This window comes from Canis lupus, chromosome 17 (genome assembly GCF_003254725.2).
Source record: "Canis lupus dingo isolate Sandy chromosome 17, ASM325472v2, whole genome shotgun sequence".
NCBI classification, from domain to species: domain Eukaryota; kingdom Metazoa; phylum Chordata; class Mammalia; order Carnivora; family Canidae; genus Canis; species Canis lupus.
In genome coordinates this window covers 15,380,460-15,396,834 of record NC_064259.1, presented here as the reverse complement: position 1 = coordinate 15,396,834, position 16,375 = coordinate 15,380,460, and the positions used below count along the sequence as shown (strand labels likewise).

Below are 16,375 nucleotides of genomic sequence, written 5' to 3'. Positions count from 1 at the left end.
TGAGTAGGGAGCCCAATATGGGGCTTGATCCCAGGACCCTGAGATCATGACCCGAGCCGAAGGCAGACGCTTAACCGAGTGAGCCACCCAGGCACCCCAAGAACTGCATTTTTAATTTTACCTAATTGTCATTGATTACAATATTTAAATAGGCACATGTGACTAGTGATTCATACTGAACAGTACAGCTCTACAGAATTTGTGGTCATTGTGTAATTGACTGCTGTGTACTGTGTGAATCATTCTGGTAGTTTTCAATTGTTTTAAATAATCAGAATTATGGGATCCCTGGGTGGCTCAGCGGTTTAGCGCCTGCCTTTGGCCCAGAGCGATCTTGGAGACCCGGGATCGAGTCCCACGTCGGGCTCCCTGCATGGAGCCTGTTTCTCCCTCTACCTGTGTCTCTGCCTCTTGCTCTCTGTGTCTCTCATGAATAAATAAATAAAAATCTTTAATAAATAAATAATCAGAATTATTCTTTGTATAAGTAAAATTCTGAGTGAAAGAACCCTTCTTAATTCATGTAAGTCAAATTCGCAGGGCTCTGGAGTCCTGTTGAGGCAAGTTACATGAACTCAGCTGCTAATTGTAGTCCAGATGGTGGTGTCCAAAGTGGGCAAAGCATTCCCGGAGAGGCATTAGCAGGGCACGATAATGACCAGTTGCTATCCGGGTGTTTGCTCCTGGTGTTATGAAGGGGTTTTGGGTAAAGCCCCTTCATGGTCCCCTTTGGCCATGGGGACTTCCCAATGGGGGAGAATTCTCCCGTGAGAATTCTCCCAACCCTACCTAAATCTTTTCCACAAAAGCCTATCAGACACACGCCCAAAGAAGCAGTGTGGTTTTCTTCAGACCAGCATCCACGTGGTTTCTTAGCATGGGAAGTAACACAGGGAGGGTAACAAAGATGGGGAAAGAAGAAATGAGGGAGTAGAAGGGGATCAACATGAAAGGGTAATCACCTTCTGTCTGAGGTAAGAAACCATCAGTATCTGAGACCCTCTGGTGAGCATTTATTAATGTGTAAACATGTTCCCTTTCCATGCCAGACTTTCCCTTTCCAGACTTCTGAGTCTTTGGGGACCCTTAAACCTGTAGGAAGGTCCTGTAGGTCATGAGGTGGGCTGAGCCCAGAGGCCAGCGGGGCTTGTGTCCTGAAGAGGGAGGGAAAAAGTCAGGTTAGAGTTTAGAACTGTCGGGGTGCCTGGGTGGCCCAGTGGTTGAGCATCTGCTTTTGACTCAGGTCGTGATCCCGGGGTCCTGGGGTCAAGTCCCATATTGGGCTCCCTGCAGGGAGCCTGCTTCTCCCTCTGCCTATGTCTCTGCCTCTCTCTCTGTGTCTCTCATGAATACATTTTAAAAATCTTAAAAAAAAAAAAAAAAAAAAAAAAAACCTGTCAAGAAAATTATGTGGAAGGAGAAGGAGCCAGCTTAGGATGTTCTTGGTCTAAAGGGACTAGGAAGGCTGAGGTCTCTCCTAGAGCTGTCTTGCACCTGGCACACCTAAGTGTCCTGCACCTTCAATGGGCCTCTCTGTGAGGCTGTTGCTGGGTTCCCATGGCTTGTGAAAGGGGGCAGACCCTGCCGGAGGCCCTGTCTGCTCTCAGCAGCGGGTGTGGGGAATGACGAGGAGAACGACTCTTGAGGGCCAGGAAACTTGGCTTCAAGGCTGCTTCCCTCTCTGTAACAGAAATCCTGAGTGCCGCCCAGGACTCTTGTAAGCATAATCCCCAAGTCCCCGTATCCCTCGGCCTGTGGGTGCAAACAAAATTACATTTGCACCAGTAAGTCAAGATTTCCTGCTCTTGTTCCCACTTGCCCACTCTAGGCTCCAGGGCCGGACACACTTCCCTCAAGTATTTTGGGCAGTTCTCAGGAGGTGGGTCCTGTGCGCTAGAAGGCCATCTGTCAGCTACCATCAGTGTCAAGTGCTTTCGCCCTGTGCTCTCTCCTGCTCTGCTCCTCTCTGCCCATGCCCCACCCCCATCCTGCAGCCTGCACCCCCTCCCCCACAACCCTGCAGTGAGGGCACCTCATCTCTGCCTCAGCACAAGTGCCACTTGTGAAAATGCAGCGCAGGGGCAGGAATGCTCTTCCAAGTTTCCAGGGCTGTGATGAAAGGTGCCAGGCTCAGGGCAGACATTTTTCTGATTTTGTGAAATACTTGACAACCCCGATTGTTACACCCAAATGACTAGGCCTCGGCAACTGTGGCTGCCAGAGAAGATCGTTTAAGAAGAAAACAAAACTTAATTTTGAATAATAGTAATAATGAGCTCCCCTTCTGCCTCCCAGCTCTCTCTTTCTGAGGGGGGAGCCCAGATCAGCAGCACCTCACTTTGGGCACCCTGAGGCCTTTGGGAATGCTTACACTGTCTGTGACTTGCTCTTCCTGGTCTTGCCGGCTTTCCCTGCCTGGGGAACAGATGTTCAGTCATGACCCCGCGTCCAGACTCTGCAAAGGCTCTGGCCAGCCCTGCAGCAGGTCTGTGTTTTCTCAGAAGTATCTTGTACAAATATGCCCTGAAAAATATAAAGTGCTGTACTCAGAGCTCTGAGTCTTATATAAAAATTGAGCCCATCGGATACATCTCTTCTCCTCTGAAAGCACACCTAGAGATGACCCAAAATCATTATACTTGTGAGGACAGCCCCAGCCCCACCAGACTGATAATGACCAGAACTCCCTGCACTGGCCAGGCAGGGAGTGCCAAATTCTGGAAACCAGGTCACGTCAGCCTCTGCGTGTTCTTAGCCTCACCCAGCTGTCTCAGATGAACACCTGAGTGTTTACAGGTGACTTCACCCTGACCGGCTGCCAGGGAGAAGACAGTCATCAACAGTCTTGCCACTCCCAGAGTCCTGGAGGAAGCTGAGCTGGCTCTGCGGCCCGGGCCTCGGGGTGAATGGATGAGGCCAGCCTGTAAGGCTTCAGGGTTAGCACATCCCACTGAGCATTCAGTGGATGTCCCGCTGCCCTCCAGACTTTGGCAGGGTCAGAGCCGCCCCTGAGTGTCCATGCCTGGGTGCCAGTGTCAGGACTGAGGTCCATTCTAAATTCCTAATGTGATCCTTAGAGGTTGGCCCTCTCTTATCTCTGCCTGAGACCTCCTCACCCACAGCCCTGGCTAAGTAGCATCCCTAAAGAAATACCCCTAAAGATACGCCCTGAAGAAACATATCTTGCTCCATTTCCTGCTTCTTCATTGGGCACAACCTGCTTCCTTGCCCTCCGTAAGCCACAAAGCCAGCGCAGGGGCAGGCTCCAGGGCAGCTGGGGGTGAGTGTCTATCAGCCCACGGAGCTCTGTGCTCTAGAGCACAGAACAGCAGGAGATGGAAGTGACCCTTCATCCCCTGGGGAGTTTGCAGCAGTGAAGACAAGAGGCCGAGGAGCCCTCATGGTGAGGAGTGGTGGTGGGAAGCTCTGGAAGCTGCCCTGTGCCTCCCTGGGTCCCCAGCTGCCTGGGCAGCGCTGATTCCTAGTGGAGATGGAGAGGCAGCCCAGCCTGGGCATCCAGAGAGGAGAAAGGAACACTGAACTGCAGGGGAGCCTTCGGCACCCTCCTGAGCCCCTCCCAGACATCTTCAGCTCCTCAAACTGTCCTCTAGGGCCTAAAATCGTGCTTGGCACACAGCACATGCTCAGTAAACATGTGCCAAACGAACAGGTGAGTCTGAAAGGAAGGCCTGCTCACCTGCGGGGCTGCTTTCACAGGGAAACATGGTGGCAGCTTCTGTACCCTTTGTGTTTTGGGGTGCTGCCTGTCCGCCTCACTGTCTCAGCCCTGGTTCCTCAGCGAGAGTGCCCTCTTTGCCCTGTCTCACCCGGGGTGGACAGAATCCGGCCTTGAGAGGCCCCCATGATTCTCTCTTTTTCACTAGTCTGGCCAGAATCCTGCCCTCACTCCCGTTGGACTGGTTTGGATGGCTCCATTTCACGGGGCCTGCAATCCTCAACACAGCACCATAAACACCTCACAGCGACATCTTGCGCACAGTTTCCTGTGTGCTGAGGGCAGCAGCAGAGCACCATGTGAGGGGCAGTGCTCTTCAGGACCACATCTCCTCAGGTGGTCCGGAGGCAAGCCTCTTAACAGCTTTTTTCCCCAAAAAAATACTTAGGCAAGTATGAGGAGACACCTCCTATGAGGAGGTCATTCGTATGCTCCACACGTATTTCTCACCTGGCCTCTTCTGTGACAGGAGCCTCCTGAGGAGCTGGGGACCAGCTGAGAGTACAACAAAGCCCCTGCCTTCATGGAGCTTACTCCTAGTGCAATAAGAAGGACAATAAACAAATAAATCATACCTCAGGTGGTACTAAGTACCAAGGAGAAAAGTCGAGCAGAGTAAGGGGATACAGAATGGCTGGGAAAGACATGAGTTGTGTGTATGTGTGTTATCTAAGGGAGTGTCACCAGTAAGGTGAATTTGAACAGAGATGTGGAGGAAATGAGCTGTGTATCTGGGAGGAAATAGTCCAGCAAGAAATTAAAAACACAAAGATCCTGAAGCTAGAGTCTGGTATATTCGAGGAACAGCCAAGCATCCAATGTGGCTTCAGGGAGGGGGAGATTTGAGAGGTAGCAGGAAGCCAGAATACAAACGTCATGGTAACGATTTTAGATTTATTCCAAGTGACATGGGAAGCCATCACAGGGTTCTGAGCAGAGGAGGGACAAGATCCAACTTGAATTATAAAAGGAACACACTGGCTGCTGCGTGTAGAATAGACCAGGGCTGGGCAAGGAGGGGGGCAGGGAGACAAGGCTTTGCAGTAGTTCATTTAAGGGATGATGGTAGCCCAGACTAATGTGGTCACGGTGGAAATAGTAGAAAATGGATGGAATCTGGATATTTTCAAAAGAAAAGCCAACATGGTCTACTGGTGGATTGCATGTGCATGCAGTATTAGAGAAAGATAAAAGTCAAAGATGACTCCAGTGGCGACTTAGAGTGTTGATTGGAGGAAGAAGGAAGAATGAAGCTACCACAAGGAAATGCTTTCAACTCTGGGGTCCTGTATTTCTCTGAAAAGAAAATGAAAATCAGGAATCAAGAAAGGGACACTCCAAGGACCTGGATGCAATACTCAGTCCAACCAAGAGGGTGGCGCTGTGAATGTGCATGCTGATGGTTATATGAGGACTGACACTATGGTGACCCAGGGCATACGCAGAGGGTGATATTACAGGTGTGCTTTAGAATATTTATGTATCATAAGGTAAACCCAGATGGAATCCTGTTAAAGTAGCAGCCTGGAAGCGCAGTTATCTTGTTTTGACCATGTACTAGACCTTTGACTTCAATAGTCCAAGAAGATTTATCCAGCTTGATTATCAACTACAGTGAAAACTTGAGGCTTTATTTGGGACTTTGTGTAGACCTCAAAAGGACTAGTTAAGAAAGAAGAGCACAGGGACACCTGGGTGGCTCAGTGGTTGAGCGTCTGTCTGCCTTTGGCTCAGAGCATGTTCCTGGGGTCTGGGATTGAGTCCCACATCAGGCTCCCTGCAGGGAGCCTGCTTCTCCCTCTGCCTGTGTCTCTTGGCCTCTGTGTGTCTCTCACGAATAAATAAATAAAATCTTAAAAAAAAAAAAAAAAGGAGGAGCACATACTCTAATGAGAACCACAATCAGTTTACTCTAAATTCTTTTATTTTTATTTTTATTTTTTATTTATATATTCATGAGAGACACAGAGAGAGAGAAAGAGGCAGAGACACAGGCAGAGGGAGAAGCAGGCTCCATGCAGGGAGCCCGATGTGGGACTCGATCCCGGGACTCCAGGATCACGCCCTGGGCTGAAGGCAGACGCTCAACCGCTGAGCCACCCAGGCGTCCCAGTTTACTCTAAATTCTTATAGACAACAAAATATAAATGTTGTACAGAAGGTTCTGATCTTGGTTTCTCTTCACTTAGAAGCTGGTAAAGATCCATACCTACTATAGCCAACAGAATAGTCTCTTACCCTCCAGTTTCCTCTGTCCAAGGACTCTTCCATATCTTCCTTTGCGCAACACTGAGATCGTCTCACATGATGTAGTCTGCTCAGGGATGTTTACTTCTTGTTTCATACATTTGTTACCATTCATTGTCTAGGATACACAGTTTTTGCTTCTGTTTTTCAAAGGAGGATTTGCTTCTAATATACTCTATATGCTCTCTCTCAAATAAATAAAATCTTAATATTCTCTATAAAATGCTGAATGTTGGCTCTACTTGTCAACCCAAGAAGACTACATGATGGGGCTGTTCTGTTTTCCCTGCCAAGCTGTGTTTTCTCTCTAGGATCAACTTTCTCTATGAAATTCTGCAATGGGAGGGATATTTTAAAGCCCTTTGACACACACAGCACACCAGAGACCATGAACACTGAGGTGAATGAGTAGGAAAAACTCATTGCCTCTTCTACAACAGATAAAGGAAAAAAAAAGAAAACAAAACAAAATAACCACGTTTCTTCAATCTACTACTCTCAATACTTAATTCTGGTCACCAAATGTGGGAGGAGGGGGATTCCCCACACCAAGCAATTCTCTAATTCTCTGTAGCTAACAACTGGGTGTCCTACAATTCAATTCAGTTCTGACACACCTACCTGGGGTTAGAACATACCCCACTGGCTAAGGGCTAGTCCCAGAAGACTTTAGGCCCTCACTCACTTCCGATATCAATTATAAGGCCAAGTTGTCACATGCGTTTGTGACCTACTGATTTAAGCCAGAGGTTCCAGGTTCCCACAACACCTGCCTCAGATTTGGTAATTTGTTACAGCAGCTTACAGAATGTATGAAAATAATTTACTTACTTGATTACTGGTTTATTATTAAAGGATATAATTTAGAAACAGCCAAATGGAAGAGGTGCCATAAAGCAAGGTATGGGGGATGGGGTGTAGAATTTCTACACTCCAGCACACCCCCACACATGTTCATCAGTCTAGAAGCTTTCTGAACCCCACTGTTTAGGGTTCTTATGGAGCCTTCATTATGTAGGCATGATTGATTAAATCACTGACCATTGGTGATTATTTCAACCTCCAACCCCACTCCACTCCGCCAGAGATCATGGGGCTGAAAGTTCTAACCCTCTAATTACCTGGATGGTCACCCTCCCTCAACCAGCTCTCAGGTTAGATAGAAGCTTTCCATAAGTGACTTCATTCAAACTTAGATATGGTTGAATGGGACTTGTTATGAATAACAAAAGATACCTTTTATCTCTTTCATCTCTTATGAAATTCCATGGATTTTAGGAGCTCTATGCCAGGAATGAGGATGAAGACCAAAAATATATTTATTATAATTCACAGTATTGCACTGAACCTGTTGTACTACCAGGAGGTTTTCTTTTCTTTTCTTTTTTTAAGGTTTTATTTATTTGAGACAGGAAGAGAAAGCGAGAGCAAGGGAGGGAGAGAGAGAGAGAGAGAGAGAGAGCGCGCAAGCCCAAGTGGCAGGGAGGAGAAGAGGAAGAGGGAGAAGCAGGCTCCCCACTGAGCAGGACGCCCAGTGCTGGGCTCCATCCCAGGACCCTGAGATCAGGACCTGAGCCAAAGGAGGATGCTTAACCAACTGAGCCACTCAGGCACCCCTACCCAACAGGTTTTCAATAATATTTTGTATATATTTTTCCCGTGTAATGCATCTCTAGTTAAATGACAAATGAGAAAATATAATCAACTTTCAAAATCTCTATTCCTGGCAGCCTATAAAGTAGAAGATATCAGTAGATTTTCCTGACACCATGGATAGGTAGTAGTTTATTTTTGAATTTATGAGCATTATTTGACTCCCTGACTCATCACACAGCCTGAGAATCACTCCAATGGCATGCAAGTCATACTCTGGGAATGATGGAGGTGTGGCATGTCTGAGATAATACAGAGTCTCCTTGTCCAGTTTTGCCCTTGCCTAAGTCCAAGACATTGGACAGAAAGTCCTAGAGTTCCCTGTGTCCAAGACCTTCTTATTTTAAGTCTAGGAAAGCCCTACTCTCTACTATGCCCAAATATGAAAACTAGCCAGGTTTCCCTGCCCTCCCCCAGAAAGTATAAAAATCTGGGAAAACCTCACCCAGGGATGTCCATGTTTAGGGAAATTCTCTCTGACCCTCCAACATTCAGTTGGCTTCTCCTTCAGGGGCAATGGGACATACAAAGCTATGACAGCATGTCCTCATGCACAAACATTCAGAGAATACAAGCAAACAAACCCACAGCCACCACAGCTTCCCCAAACTAGAACAATTGTTCCTAAACCCCAAACATACCATGATTCAGATCCCCACTGTTTTATTGCCTGTCATGGAAGAATGATAGGTAGTTAAGGTTTAGCTAACAGTGGGTTCTTCATTTTGTATAAGCTTTAGAGCAAAGATGGGGATTCAAGCCTGCACTGGCCATGTTGTCCCTGACAATACCACCAAATGACCGAAGGTAAATTTGGAAACTATTTTGAAATGGGAAATAGAAGCTTTGGAGAAATCCTCTGCTTGAGACTGGTGACCTCACTTGAAGAACAAGAGATTATATGCAAGGTCACCAGCTAAGAGTATCTAAGAAAATTTCTCTTATAATGCTGAAATGAGAAATTGATATAAGGTGATCTTCCCCAAATATACAATTACTTAAGAAATTGGGCTATGTCTTGGAAGGGGAAAGGAAACTATCTATAGCTATGCACAAGCTGATCAGTGCTCTTGCTTGGCTTTTGTCCTGAGATAGGACTCTAACAGACCAGACGGCTAGGATGGAATAAGGCAGGAAGCAAAGTGGATGTCACGATGGTTTACCATCTTCCTGGACACTCTTAGTTGACAGAACAAGCTGAACTCTATGAGGGTGGAATGAAATCCTCAAGCAGGTGGCATGGGCCTCGCAAAGAATGTTCAGGAGGATCTCTACTGAGTGACCAGCATCTAGGACCTCCAGGAAGAATCCATTTAGTGGTGAATAAGCTTGTTCCCTCCTCTACCATGGTTTCATTGGGCTACAGGTTAAGTGGCATAAAACTATACCTTATACTCAAACGATAGCTCTGAAGGGAAGACACATTGATCCCAGATGAGTGAGAAAGCTCACAGTCGCTCAAAGCAAAATGAGAGTGTGCCAGGTCTGCCCATGGTAACCTCAAGCAGCAAGAAACATAAGTGGCCTTTCTTGGAGGCAATTAGGCAAACAAACAACAAGGGAAAAAAGGAAAGAACACCTCATACAAAAGGCAGAAAACCCAATCCAAGAGAAACTACAGTCTAAGACACTACCCAAATACTTGTTCACAAATATTCATGGCAGCATTCTTCACAATAGCTAAAGGGTTATAACAACCCAAATTTCCATTATTTGATGAATGAGTAAACAAAATGTGGGATATCCATGCACTGGAATATTATTTGGTTGTAAAAAAGCCACAGGGTACTGATGCATGCCACAACGAGGGTGAAACTTGAAAGCATTACGCTGAAAGAAGCCAGTCACAAAAGACACATATGATTCCCATTTATACAAAATGTCCAGAATAGGCAAACTACCCATAGAGACAAAAAGGTGATTAGTGGCTGTTTAGGACTAGGGTGTGGGAGGTCAGCAGAGTACTATCCAAAGGGTATGTGGCTTCTTTTTGAAGTGATAAAAATATTCTAAAATTGGCTCTGCTAGTGGTTGTAGGCATCTGTGACTATCCTAAAACCACTGAATTATACACATTAAATGGGTAAATTGTATGGCATGTAAATTACAGCTCAATAAACCTGTTTAAACAATAAGAGCTAGTAATGTTGTCTGACTCATTTAAACAAAAAAAAAATAGGTGCAGAAAAAAATGCAATAAAGGCACAGGAAAAGATTTTTTTTTTTAAAGTCACATTTTGGGACACTTGGGTGGCTCAGTGGTTGAGCGTCTGCCTTTGGCTCAGGGCGTGATCCTGGTACCGGGATCAAGTCCCACGTTGGGTTCCCTACGGGGAGCCTGCTTCTCCCTCTGCCTATATGTCTCTTCCTCTCTCTCTGTGTATCTCATGAATAAATAAATAAAAATCTTTTAAAAAGTCACATTTTCTGCAAATGCTTATGCTATAATAACATGTTTAATAACAAAACTTTAATAAATTCTAGAAGATGATGCATCAGTTTAGGACCAGTCAGGAAAACAGAGACCACACTGGTTATTTTAACGGAGAGAATGTGGGCAATTGGTTAGGCTGACAAAACGAAAAAGCATGATGAGAAGCATGATGAAGTAGTAGAGTTAGCGACCACCCCTGAGAAAATCAAGAAAAGAGGGGGACATTAGCTGAACTTAGAAACAAAGGAAGTACCCCCAGAGAGTTGGGACTTGGACTTCTGAGGAGGGGGCATTCTGGTGCTCCTACTACCGCAGGAGTTTGGAGAAGAGTCTCTAGAGGAGCAGGGTCTCAGTCCTCTGAGGAAGGGTCATCATTCAGCCACTGCTTATTCTTCCAAGGGAGTATCAGCAGGCTGGTTCTGGGAGTGGGCAAAGAAGTTAGAAACTGGAACCAACTTCTACAGTTGGGCTGAAGTGCTCCCTTGGGATCCTGCTGATAGGAATAACAAGTGGAAGAGCAAGAGACTTCTCCTTCCACCCACCTTGTCATCTCTTTCCAGGAGCCCGCTATTGACGAAGTTTCCCAGGTCGCCCACTGGCGAAGAAGTGTCATTTGCAGAATCTCAATCTCAGCACTGCAAAGTTTGGAGCTGGGAGACAATAGATTAAAAGCACAGATGATGAGAAAACATCAAAATATGATGAAAGGGATGATTGAGGAGCTAAGGAAACATCAAAACCAATGGTGACATTGCATCATTGACAATTTGGCAGAAAAACAAATTAATAACATTGAAGAAAAGGCTTGATGTAATCGTAGTGAATTCAGAAGAAAAAGCCAAAGATATTAGAGGATTAATGAGGTGGTACATGTGAAGAACAAAGATGTTTTCGTTCTCAAAATTCTTTTTAATAGTGTCTTCCCATCACCTTATTGTTCTGAAGTAGAAAACTCCATCAAAGGTCAGAGAAAAAAATATTCAGGGCTGTTATACAGAAAAATTTCCCTGAAATAATTAAAGAACTTAATTTCAAATATCAGGGTTATATTGTAATGCCAAGAAAATCTATTAGAAACTGATCGACAGCAGGATATATTGTGATTAAGACATTAAACTTCAAAAGCCGAGGAAAATATTCTTAAGTAGGTTAAAATCAAATCGGCCTAAGACTTTTCCATGAGATTCTTCCCTAAGAGCAGTGTCCACAAAGTCCTGGGGCATGAGGATGTGGCTGGGGCTGGGGGGGAGGGGCTGGGAGAGGGGAGAAATATAAAGCTTAAAACGTAAGAAATATAAGGCTGTCGAAAGATTGCAAATACACACAAATTCTTCGTATCTTCTCCCATCAAAAGATAAAGTCTGTTTCTTCATCTTTTAAATCTGGGCTGGCCTTATGATTTGCTTTGGCCAATGACTTGCAGAAGAAGGGACATTACATGAATTCCAAGCCTGCAGCTTCCATTCCCACTGTCTGCTACGAGTGAACAAGCCTAAGCAAGTCTACAGGAGGGGCTACAGGTGCCTTGGCTGACCACCAGGCCTGAGCCATGCAGCCCCAGGCTCGGTACTGGCTTATCAGTTGTGCATGTAAGTCCAGGAGAGATCAGCTGAACCTCTCAGTTGAACCCAACCCTACTGACCAACCCACAGCACTGGGAGCTAGAGAATGAGCTATTGGGGGTGGTTTGTAACCCACATAAACAAAGGCTAACTGATACATGATGAAATCCGTATCATTGAATCAAAATAAAGTCAGACATGAAGAAGCTACACGATAAATACATTTAAATACTGAAATTAAGAAAAATCAATACAAAAATGTGGATAAAAATAGAATGTAAATATTATAAACCCTGACAAAGTGAAAAATAATGAGCCCAAAATTACGAAGTACAGGAAAGAGATTAGAAGGAAGTGAAAGTGTTAATCTAATCCCCACAGGGACATCCAGAGGATCTGTTAGCAGGGAACTCAGTACTGAACAACATTGAAGCACATAGTTCCTCTGTCCTATTATGATTTTTTTTAAATCATTTTAACCTTTGAGAAAGCTTTTATGAATCAATTCCTCTTACAGTGAAGAAACATGCATCTGAGCAATTCCTTTGGGTCTTTCAAAATTCAAGTAAGACTAAATTCAACACTGTATTTTAAAAATATTCATGTGCAGGGGCACCTGGGTGGCTCAGTGGTTGAGTGTCTGCCTTTGGCTCAGATCGTTATCCCAGGGTCCTGGGATCTGAGTCCCACCCGGGGGTCCCTGCAGGGAGCCTGCTTCTCCTTCTGCCTATGTCTCAGCCTCTCTCTCTCTCTCATGAATAAATAAAATCTTAAAAAAAAAGAAAAAAGAAATATAGCACGGGCAGACTTAGTCTATTCCTCCTGTCTGTTACCCTACGTAGCTCTCTATCCATCCTTCTATCTGAATTTGTGCTTGTAATAATGCTGTTTACCACATGTGGGTAGTAGTATTTCTGTGATCTTTAAATTGAGATGGTTTGAACTTCATTTCTTGAAATTTTGATAAAAGGCTTATATTATTTTTATATAAACAACAAAGTTGTAAAGAGTTTACAAGTTTCATTAGCAGTCCCAGTGGAAAGCGACATTTTCATAGAGAATATTAAAATGGCATTATCCTCTGAGATGTGGTCTGTCTAAACTGGTGGTACACCAATGGCTACATGCTATAACCACTAGGGAATATTTTTTAAAATATCAATATCCAGTCTTCAGCCAGACCAGAACCATTCAATCAGAATCTCTGTGATCGGGCTAGAGAATGATACAATTCAAATGTTCCCCAAGGTGATTCCGATGTGCAACTCTGGCTGAGAACCACTGGTCTCAGCAGGCCATATAGACACTTCCTAAGATGCAATGTGTGTTGCTCATTCTACCCTATGCCTCTTCCAGCCCACAGGGACATCCAGAGGATCTGTTGGTAAAGACAGGGAAAATAAATACTCTGGGTGGGCTCCTAGCAGATAGGATGTCTGTCTGCAGGACCTGGGGACAAGGTGGCTTTTTTGTTTACATTCAGGAGAGCCTAGCTTTTTTCCCCCAGATGCTGAGTTGGCACCTCTTTGTGTCCCACAGGCTCTAAATGAATGACACACCCACTATAGAACCAGTTCCTATCAAGTGAGATGGAATTATTGTGATTGGTTTACCAATGCTTCTTAACTTTTATTATGTAGAAGAATTGCCCAGTAATCTTGTTAAAGTGCAGATATTGATTCAGTAGGTCTGGAGTGGGGCCAAGATTCTGCATTTCTAACAAGCTCCGGGGGATTAGAATGGCTGTCAGGCATCAATCAACAATGTCCACTTTAACTATCAAGCTCACCTGATATTTACAGTAGCTGAGGAATGCATTCTTTCCTTGTAGGTAAATCTGCAAGAGAAGCCAATTATAATCAGAAGGTGCCTAATGAGGAAAGCCAGATTGTAAAGCATTTATGAAGGCACAGAAGCAAGAAACAGCTCATGTGTAGGGTGGAGCTGGAGGTAGGCGGAGTCAGATCACTGAAGGTTGGACTTTGATCGGTATTCTGCAGAGCACAAAGCCTCTAAGACATTTTCCATGAAAAATGGTCTTCTAGAGTCAGATTTGTTTTCGGAAGTGTAGTACACTATGTACACTCGGATATTTACAATGTATAATTTGATTTTAAAGATATAAGAAGTCTTTTGTCAAAGAGAGAAAACGCATAAACAGTACAGGTTATATAGTTTGTGGAGCCCAATGCAAAATGAAAATTTATCTTCCAAAAACTATTAACATTTCCTAAATGGCGATGACAAAACATTAAACCAATTGTGGGACGTTTCTAAAGCTTTTAAAACTTCAGACCTTATGGGACTATACAGGTCACAGGCCTGCTTACCTGCCCTGTTCTTGGGGATACCGGGAGCATTAAATGAAACAATGTATGGAAAGTGTTTTAGTGCTTGCGTACTTTAAATACTAAATAAATAATAACTGTGGTGTACACACAGCCTTTAGTTAGGGCTCTTGGTTGTAACAGAAACTCATTTCATCTAGCTTAAGCAAAAAAAACAAAAAACAAAAAAAATTATTATAATGATCCAGGCATGTGTTTCCAAATCCAAGGGTAGAAGCAGCTAGCAAGCAAGGTATAGGAACAAAGGGGAAGAGAAGCATTATCAGGACTCCCTTTCTCTCTCAACACCAGTTTTCTCTATGGGTTCGCTGCCCACATTGTGGGACAAATCAGCCAGGAGGGGATGCCTGGGTGGCTCAGTGATTTAGCGCCTGCCTTTGGCCCAGGGCGTGATCCTGGAGTCCCAGGATGGAGTCCCACATTGGGCTCCCGGTATGGAGGCTGCTTCTCCCTCTGCCTGTGACACTCTGCCTCTCTCTCTGTCTCACTCTATGTCTATCATAAATAAATAAATAAATAAATAAATAAATAAATAAATAAATAAGATCTTTAAAAAAAAAAAATCAATCAGCCGGGAGGTGTCAGGCTCAAGAGAGTTTCCAGAGGGTGACTGGGGTCTCTTAGTCCCAATTCTCCATTCTGAGGGAGGGCTTCTTAGTCCAGGGCTTTTAACCCGGACTAAGCAACTGTACATAAAGACTCTTCAGCTATTATCAGCCCAGTGGAAGTGGAAGAAGGCAACACATGTATATCCCAGTGTGTCCCATACTTACTTGATCATGAGACATTTCTGGAAGGAACATCTATTAGTTCTACAGACATGGGCGGGGGTCGGGGGGAATGAAGTTGCGGGGAAAAGGGAAGCAATGGGATGGCCAAAGGAGAGGCAAGAAAGTCAGGAATCAGATTCTCATTTTAGATGGGGAGCAGAGCTGACTAGAGGGAACAAGACTGAACACATAAAGGCTAATTAAGAGCCTGCTATAGAAATCCAGACTTGGGGAAGCAAGGCTAGTATTAATGAGGATAAAGGGGAGGAAAAAAAAAAAGTCTCCAGAAATATTTGGGAAGTGAAAAATCCTATATGGGGAGAGAGGGGTGTAAGAGCAAGAGACAAGGATGGTCTCAAAGGACTAACTTGGGGTGCTCAATAGGTCTAGCACTACCAACTGTTGAAACAAATGCAAGAACTGGGGGGTTGGGGATGGTTGTAAGTTGGCTCTTGTTTGGCGCCAGGATGAACATTCACGTGGAAATACCTAGAAGCCTGAAATGTGGACCACAGGTAAAGGCTTGAGACAGATTAAAAAAATAAAAATAAAAATCACTCGCTTTTCGGGAACCATTAAAAACCGAAAAGCTCAGGCATTCAACCTATAGGACGGTTCACCACTCTACCACGGCCCAGGCCCTGGGGGACACAACGCACAAGGTCCCTGCAGCGCTCGGGGGGCTTACAGCCGCCCAGGAAGATAAGGTAATGGCAAGGCACTCCGTGTCTCGAGGACGGCGTGGCGGAGCGGAGTGCTGCAGGCCAGGGAGGACGAGGCGGGCACACTGTGCCGCTGCCCCTACCGATGTAGGGCTGTGCGACAGGGGCAGACTCCGGGTCGGGGGTCGAGCCTGGGGTCCCCACGACCAGGTCCCCGAGCCAGGGCGGCGGCGCGGTGCGCTGGGCGAAGCATCCCCAGCCCGGGAGGACGCCCGGGTCCTTTGTGTTCCCCCGGGCCGGGCCGAGCACTGGCTCCACCGGCCGGCGACGCGACCGCCAGAATGACAGTCCACGCAAGGGGCTCGCTTTTGCACCCCAAATGCGTGTCCATCGCCTGGCTGCGGGGACAGGGCGAGGATGAGCCCCACGGGCCTGGATGACCGTCCGGCTCCCGCGGGTGCCCGCGCCCCAGAGGCGACGACACCCGCACACGCGGTTGGCGGAGAACAATGAGCTCCCAGGGAGGAAGCGGAGGGCGAGCGAATTCGGAAGCCGAGGCCCCACGCGGGACACAGAGGCGGACGCGGCGCTCGGCGACAGCACGCCTGCGCCGCCCCAGCCCGGGCGCGCGTCCCCACCCGCCGCCGCCGAGCCCAGCGCCAGCCGCCAGCCGCCAGCCGCCAGCCCGCAAGGTGAGGGCGGGGGTGCGCATGCCCGGGGGCCGGCCGAAACGCGCGGGCGCGGAGAGCGTGCGCACGCGCAGAGCCCCCGCCGGCCGGCGCCTGGAGCGCGGGAGAAGCGACGGAAGCCACTGAGAGGAGCCGCACCTCGGTGAGCGCTCCCCCCCGCTCCCCTCCCCTTTCTCCCGGAGTGCCTTGCGCGCGCCCGGTGGGCGGGGGGGGAGGGGAGGGGAGGCGGCGGTGGCAGCCATGTTGTTGTGAGTCTCTGTGTCTCACCCTCGGT

At 46.4% G+C, this 16,375-nt stretch overlaps 2 protein-coding genes across 3 annotated transcripts in view; one reads left to right on the top strand and one right to left on the bottom strand.

Annotated features, from left to right (window-relative positions):
* Positions 1–993: 993 nt before the first annotated feature.
* Positions 994–16,343, bottom strand: LOC112665010 (translation initiation factor IF-2-like). Its single transcript, XM_025454846.3, has 6 exons — positions 15,556–16,343; positions 13,422–13,469; positions 10,613–10,720; positions 4,187–4,272; positions 2,372–2,523; positions 994–1,154 (listed from the first exon to the last, which is right to left on the bottom strand). The coding sequence occupies exons 1-5, from the start codon at positions 16,341–16,343 to the stop codon at positions 2,498–2,500; spliced, it is 1,056 nt and encodes a 351-aa protein (XP_025310631.3). The 3' UTR covers positions 994–1,154; positions 2,372–2,497.
* The window catches only part of PUM2 (pumilio RNA binding family member 2), a 95,669-nt gene continuing 95,496 nt past the window's right edge, over positions 16,203–16,375 (top strand). Inside the window, exon 1 of one of the 2 annotated variants that reach the window (XM_025454568.3) lies at positions 16,203–16,243. The gene's annotated coding sequence lies outside the window, so the exon portion shown is untranslated. Of the gene's footprint in view, positions 16,244–16,330; positions 16,350–16,375 lie in introns of those variants that run through there. The other variant, XM_025454570.3, reaches the window with a different exon arrangement.

Coding starts and splice junctions, on each gene's coding strand:
- LOC112665010 (XM_025454846.3), bottom strand. CDS start 16,343: ATGGCTGCCACCGCCGCCTCCCCTCCCCTCCCCCCCCGCCCACCGGGC. Junction 10,721..13,421: donor TCAGCTACTGTAAATATCAG/GTGAGCTTGATA, acceptor ATTGTCTCCCAG/CTCCAAACTTTGCAGTGCTG. Junction 4,273..10,612: donor TCCTGGAAAGAGATGACAAG/GTGGGTGGAAGG, acceptor TTATTGCACTAG/GAGTAAGCTCCATGAAGGCA.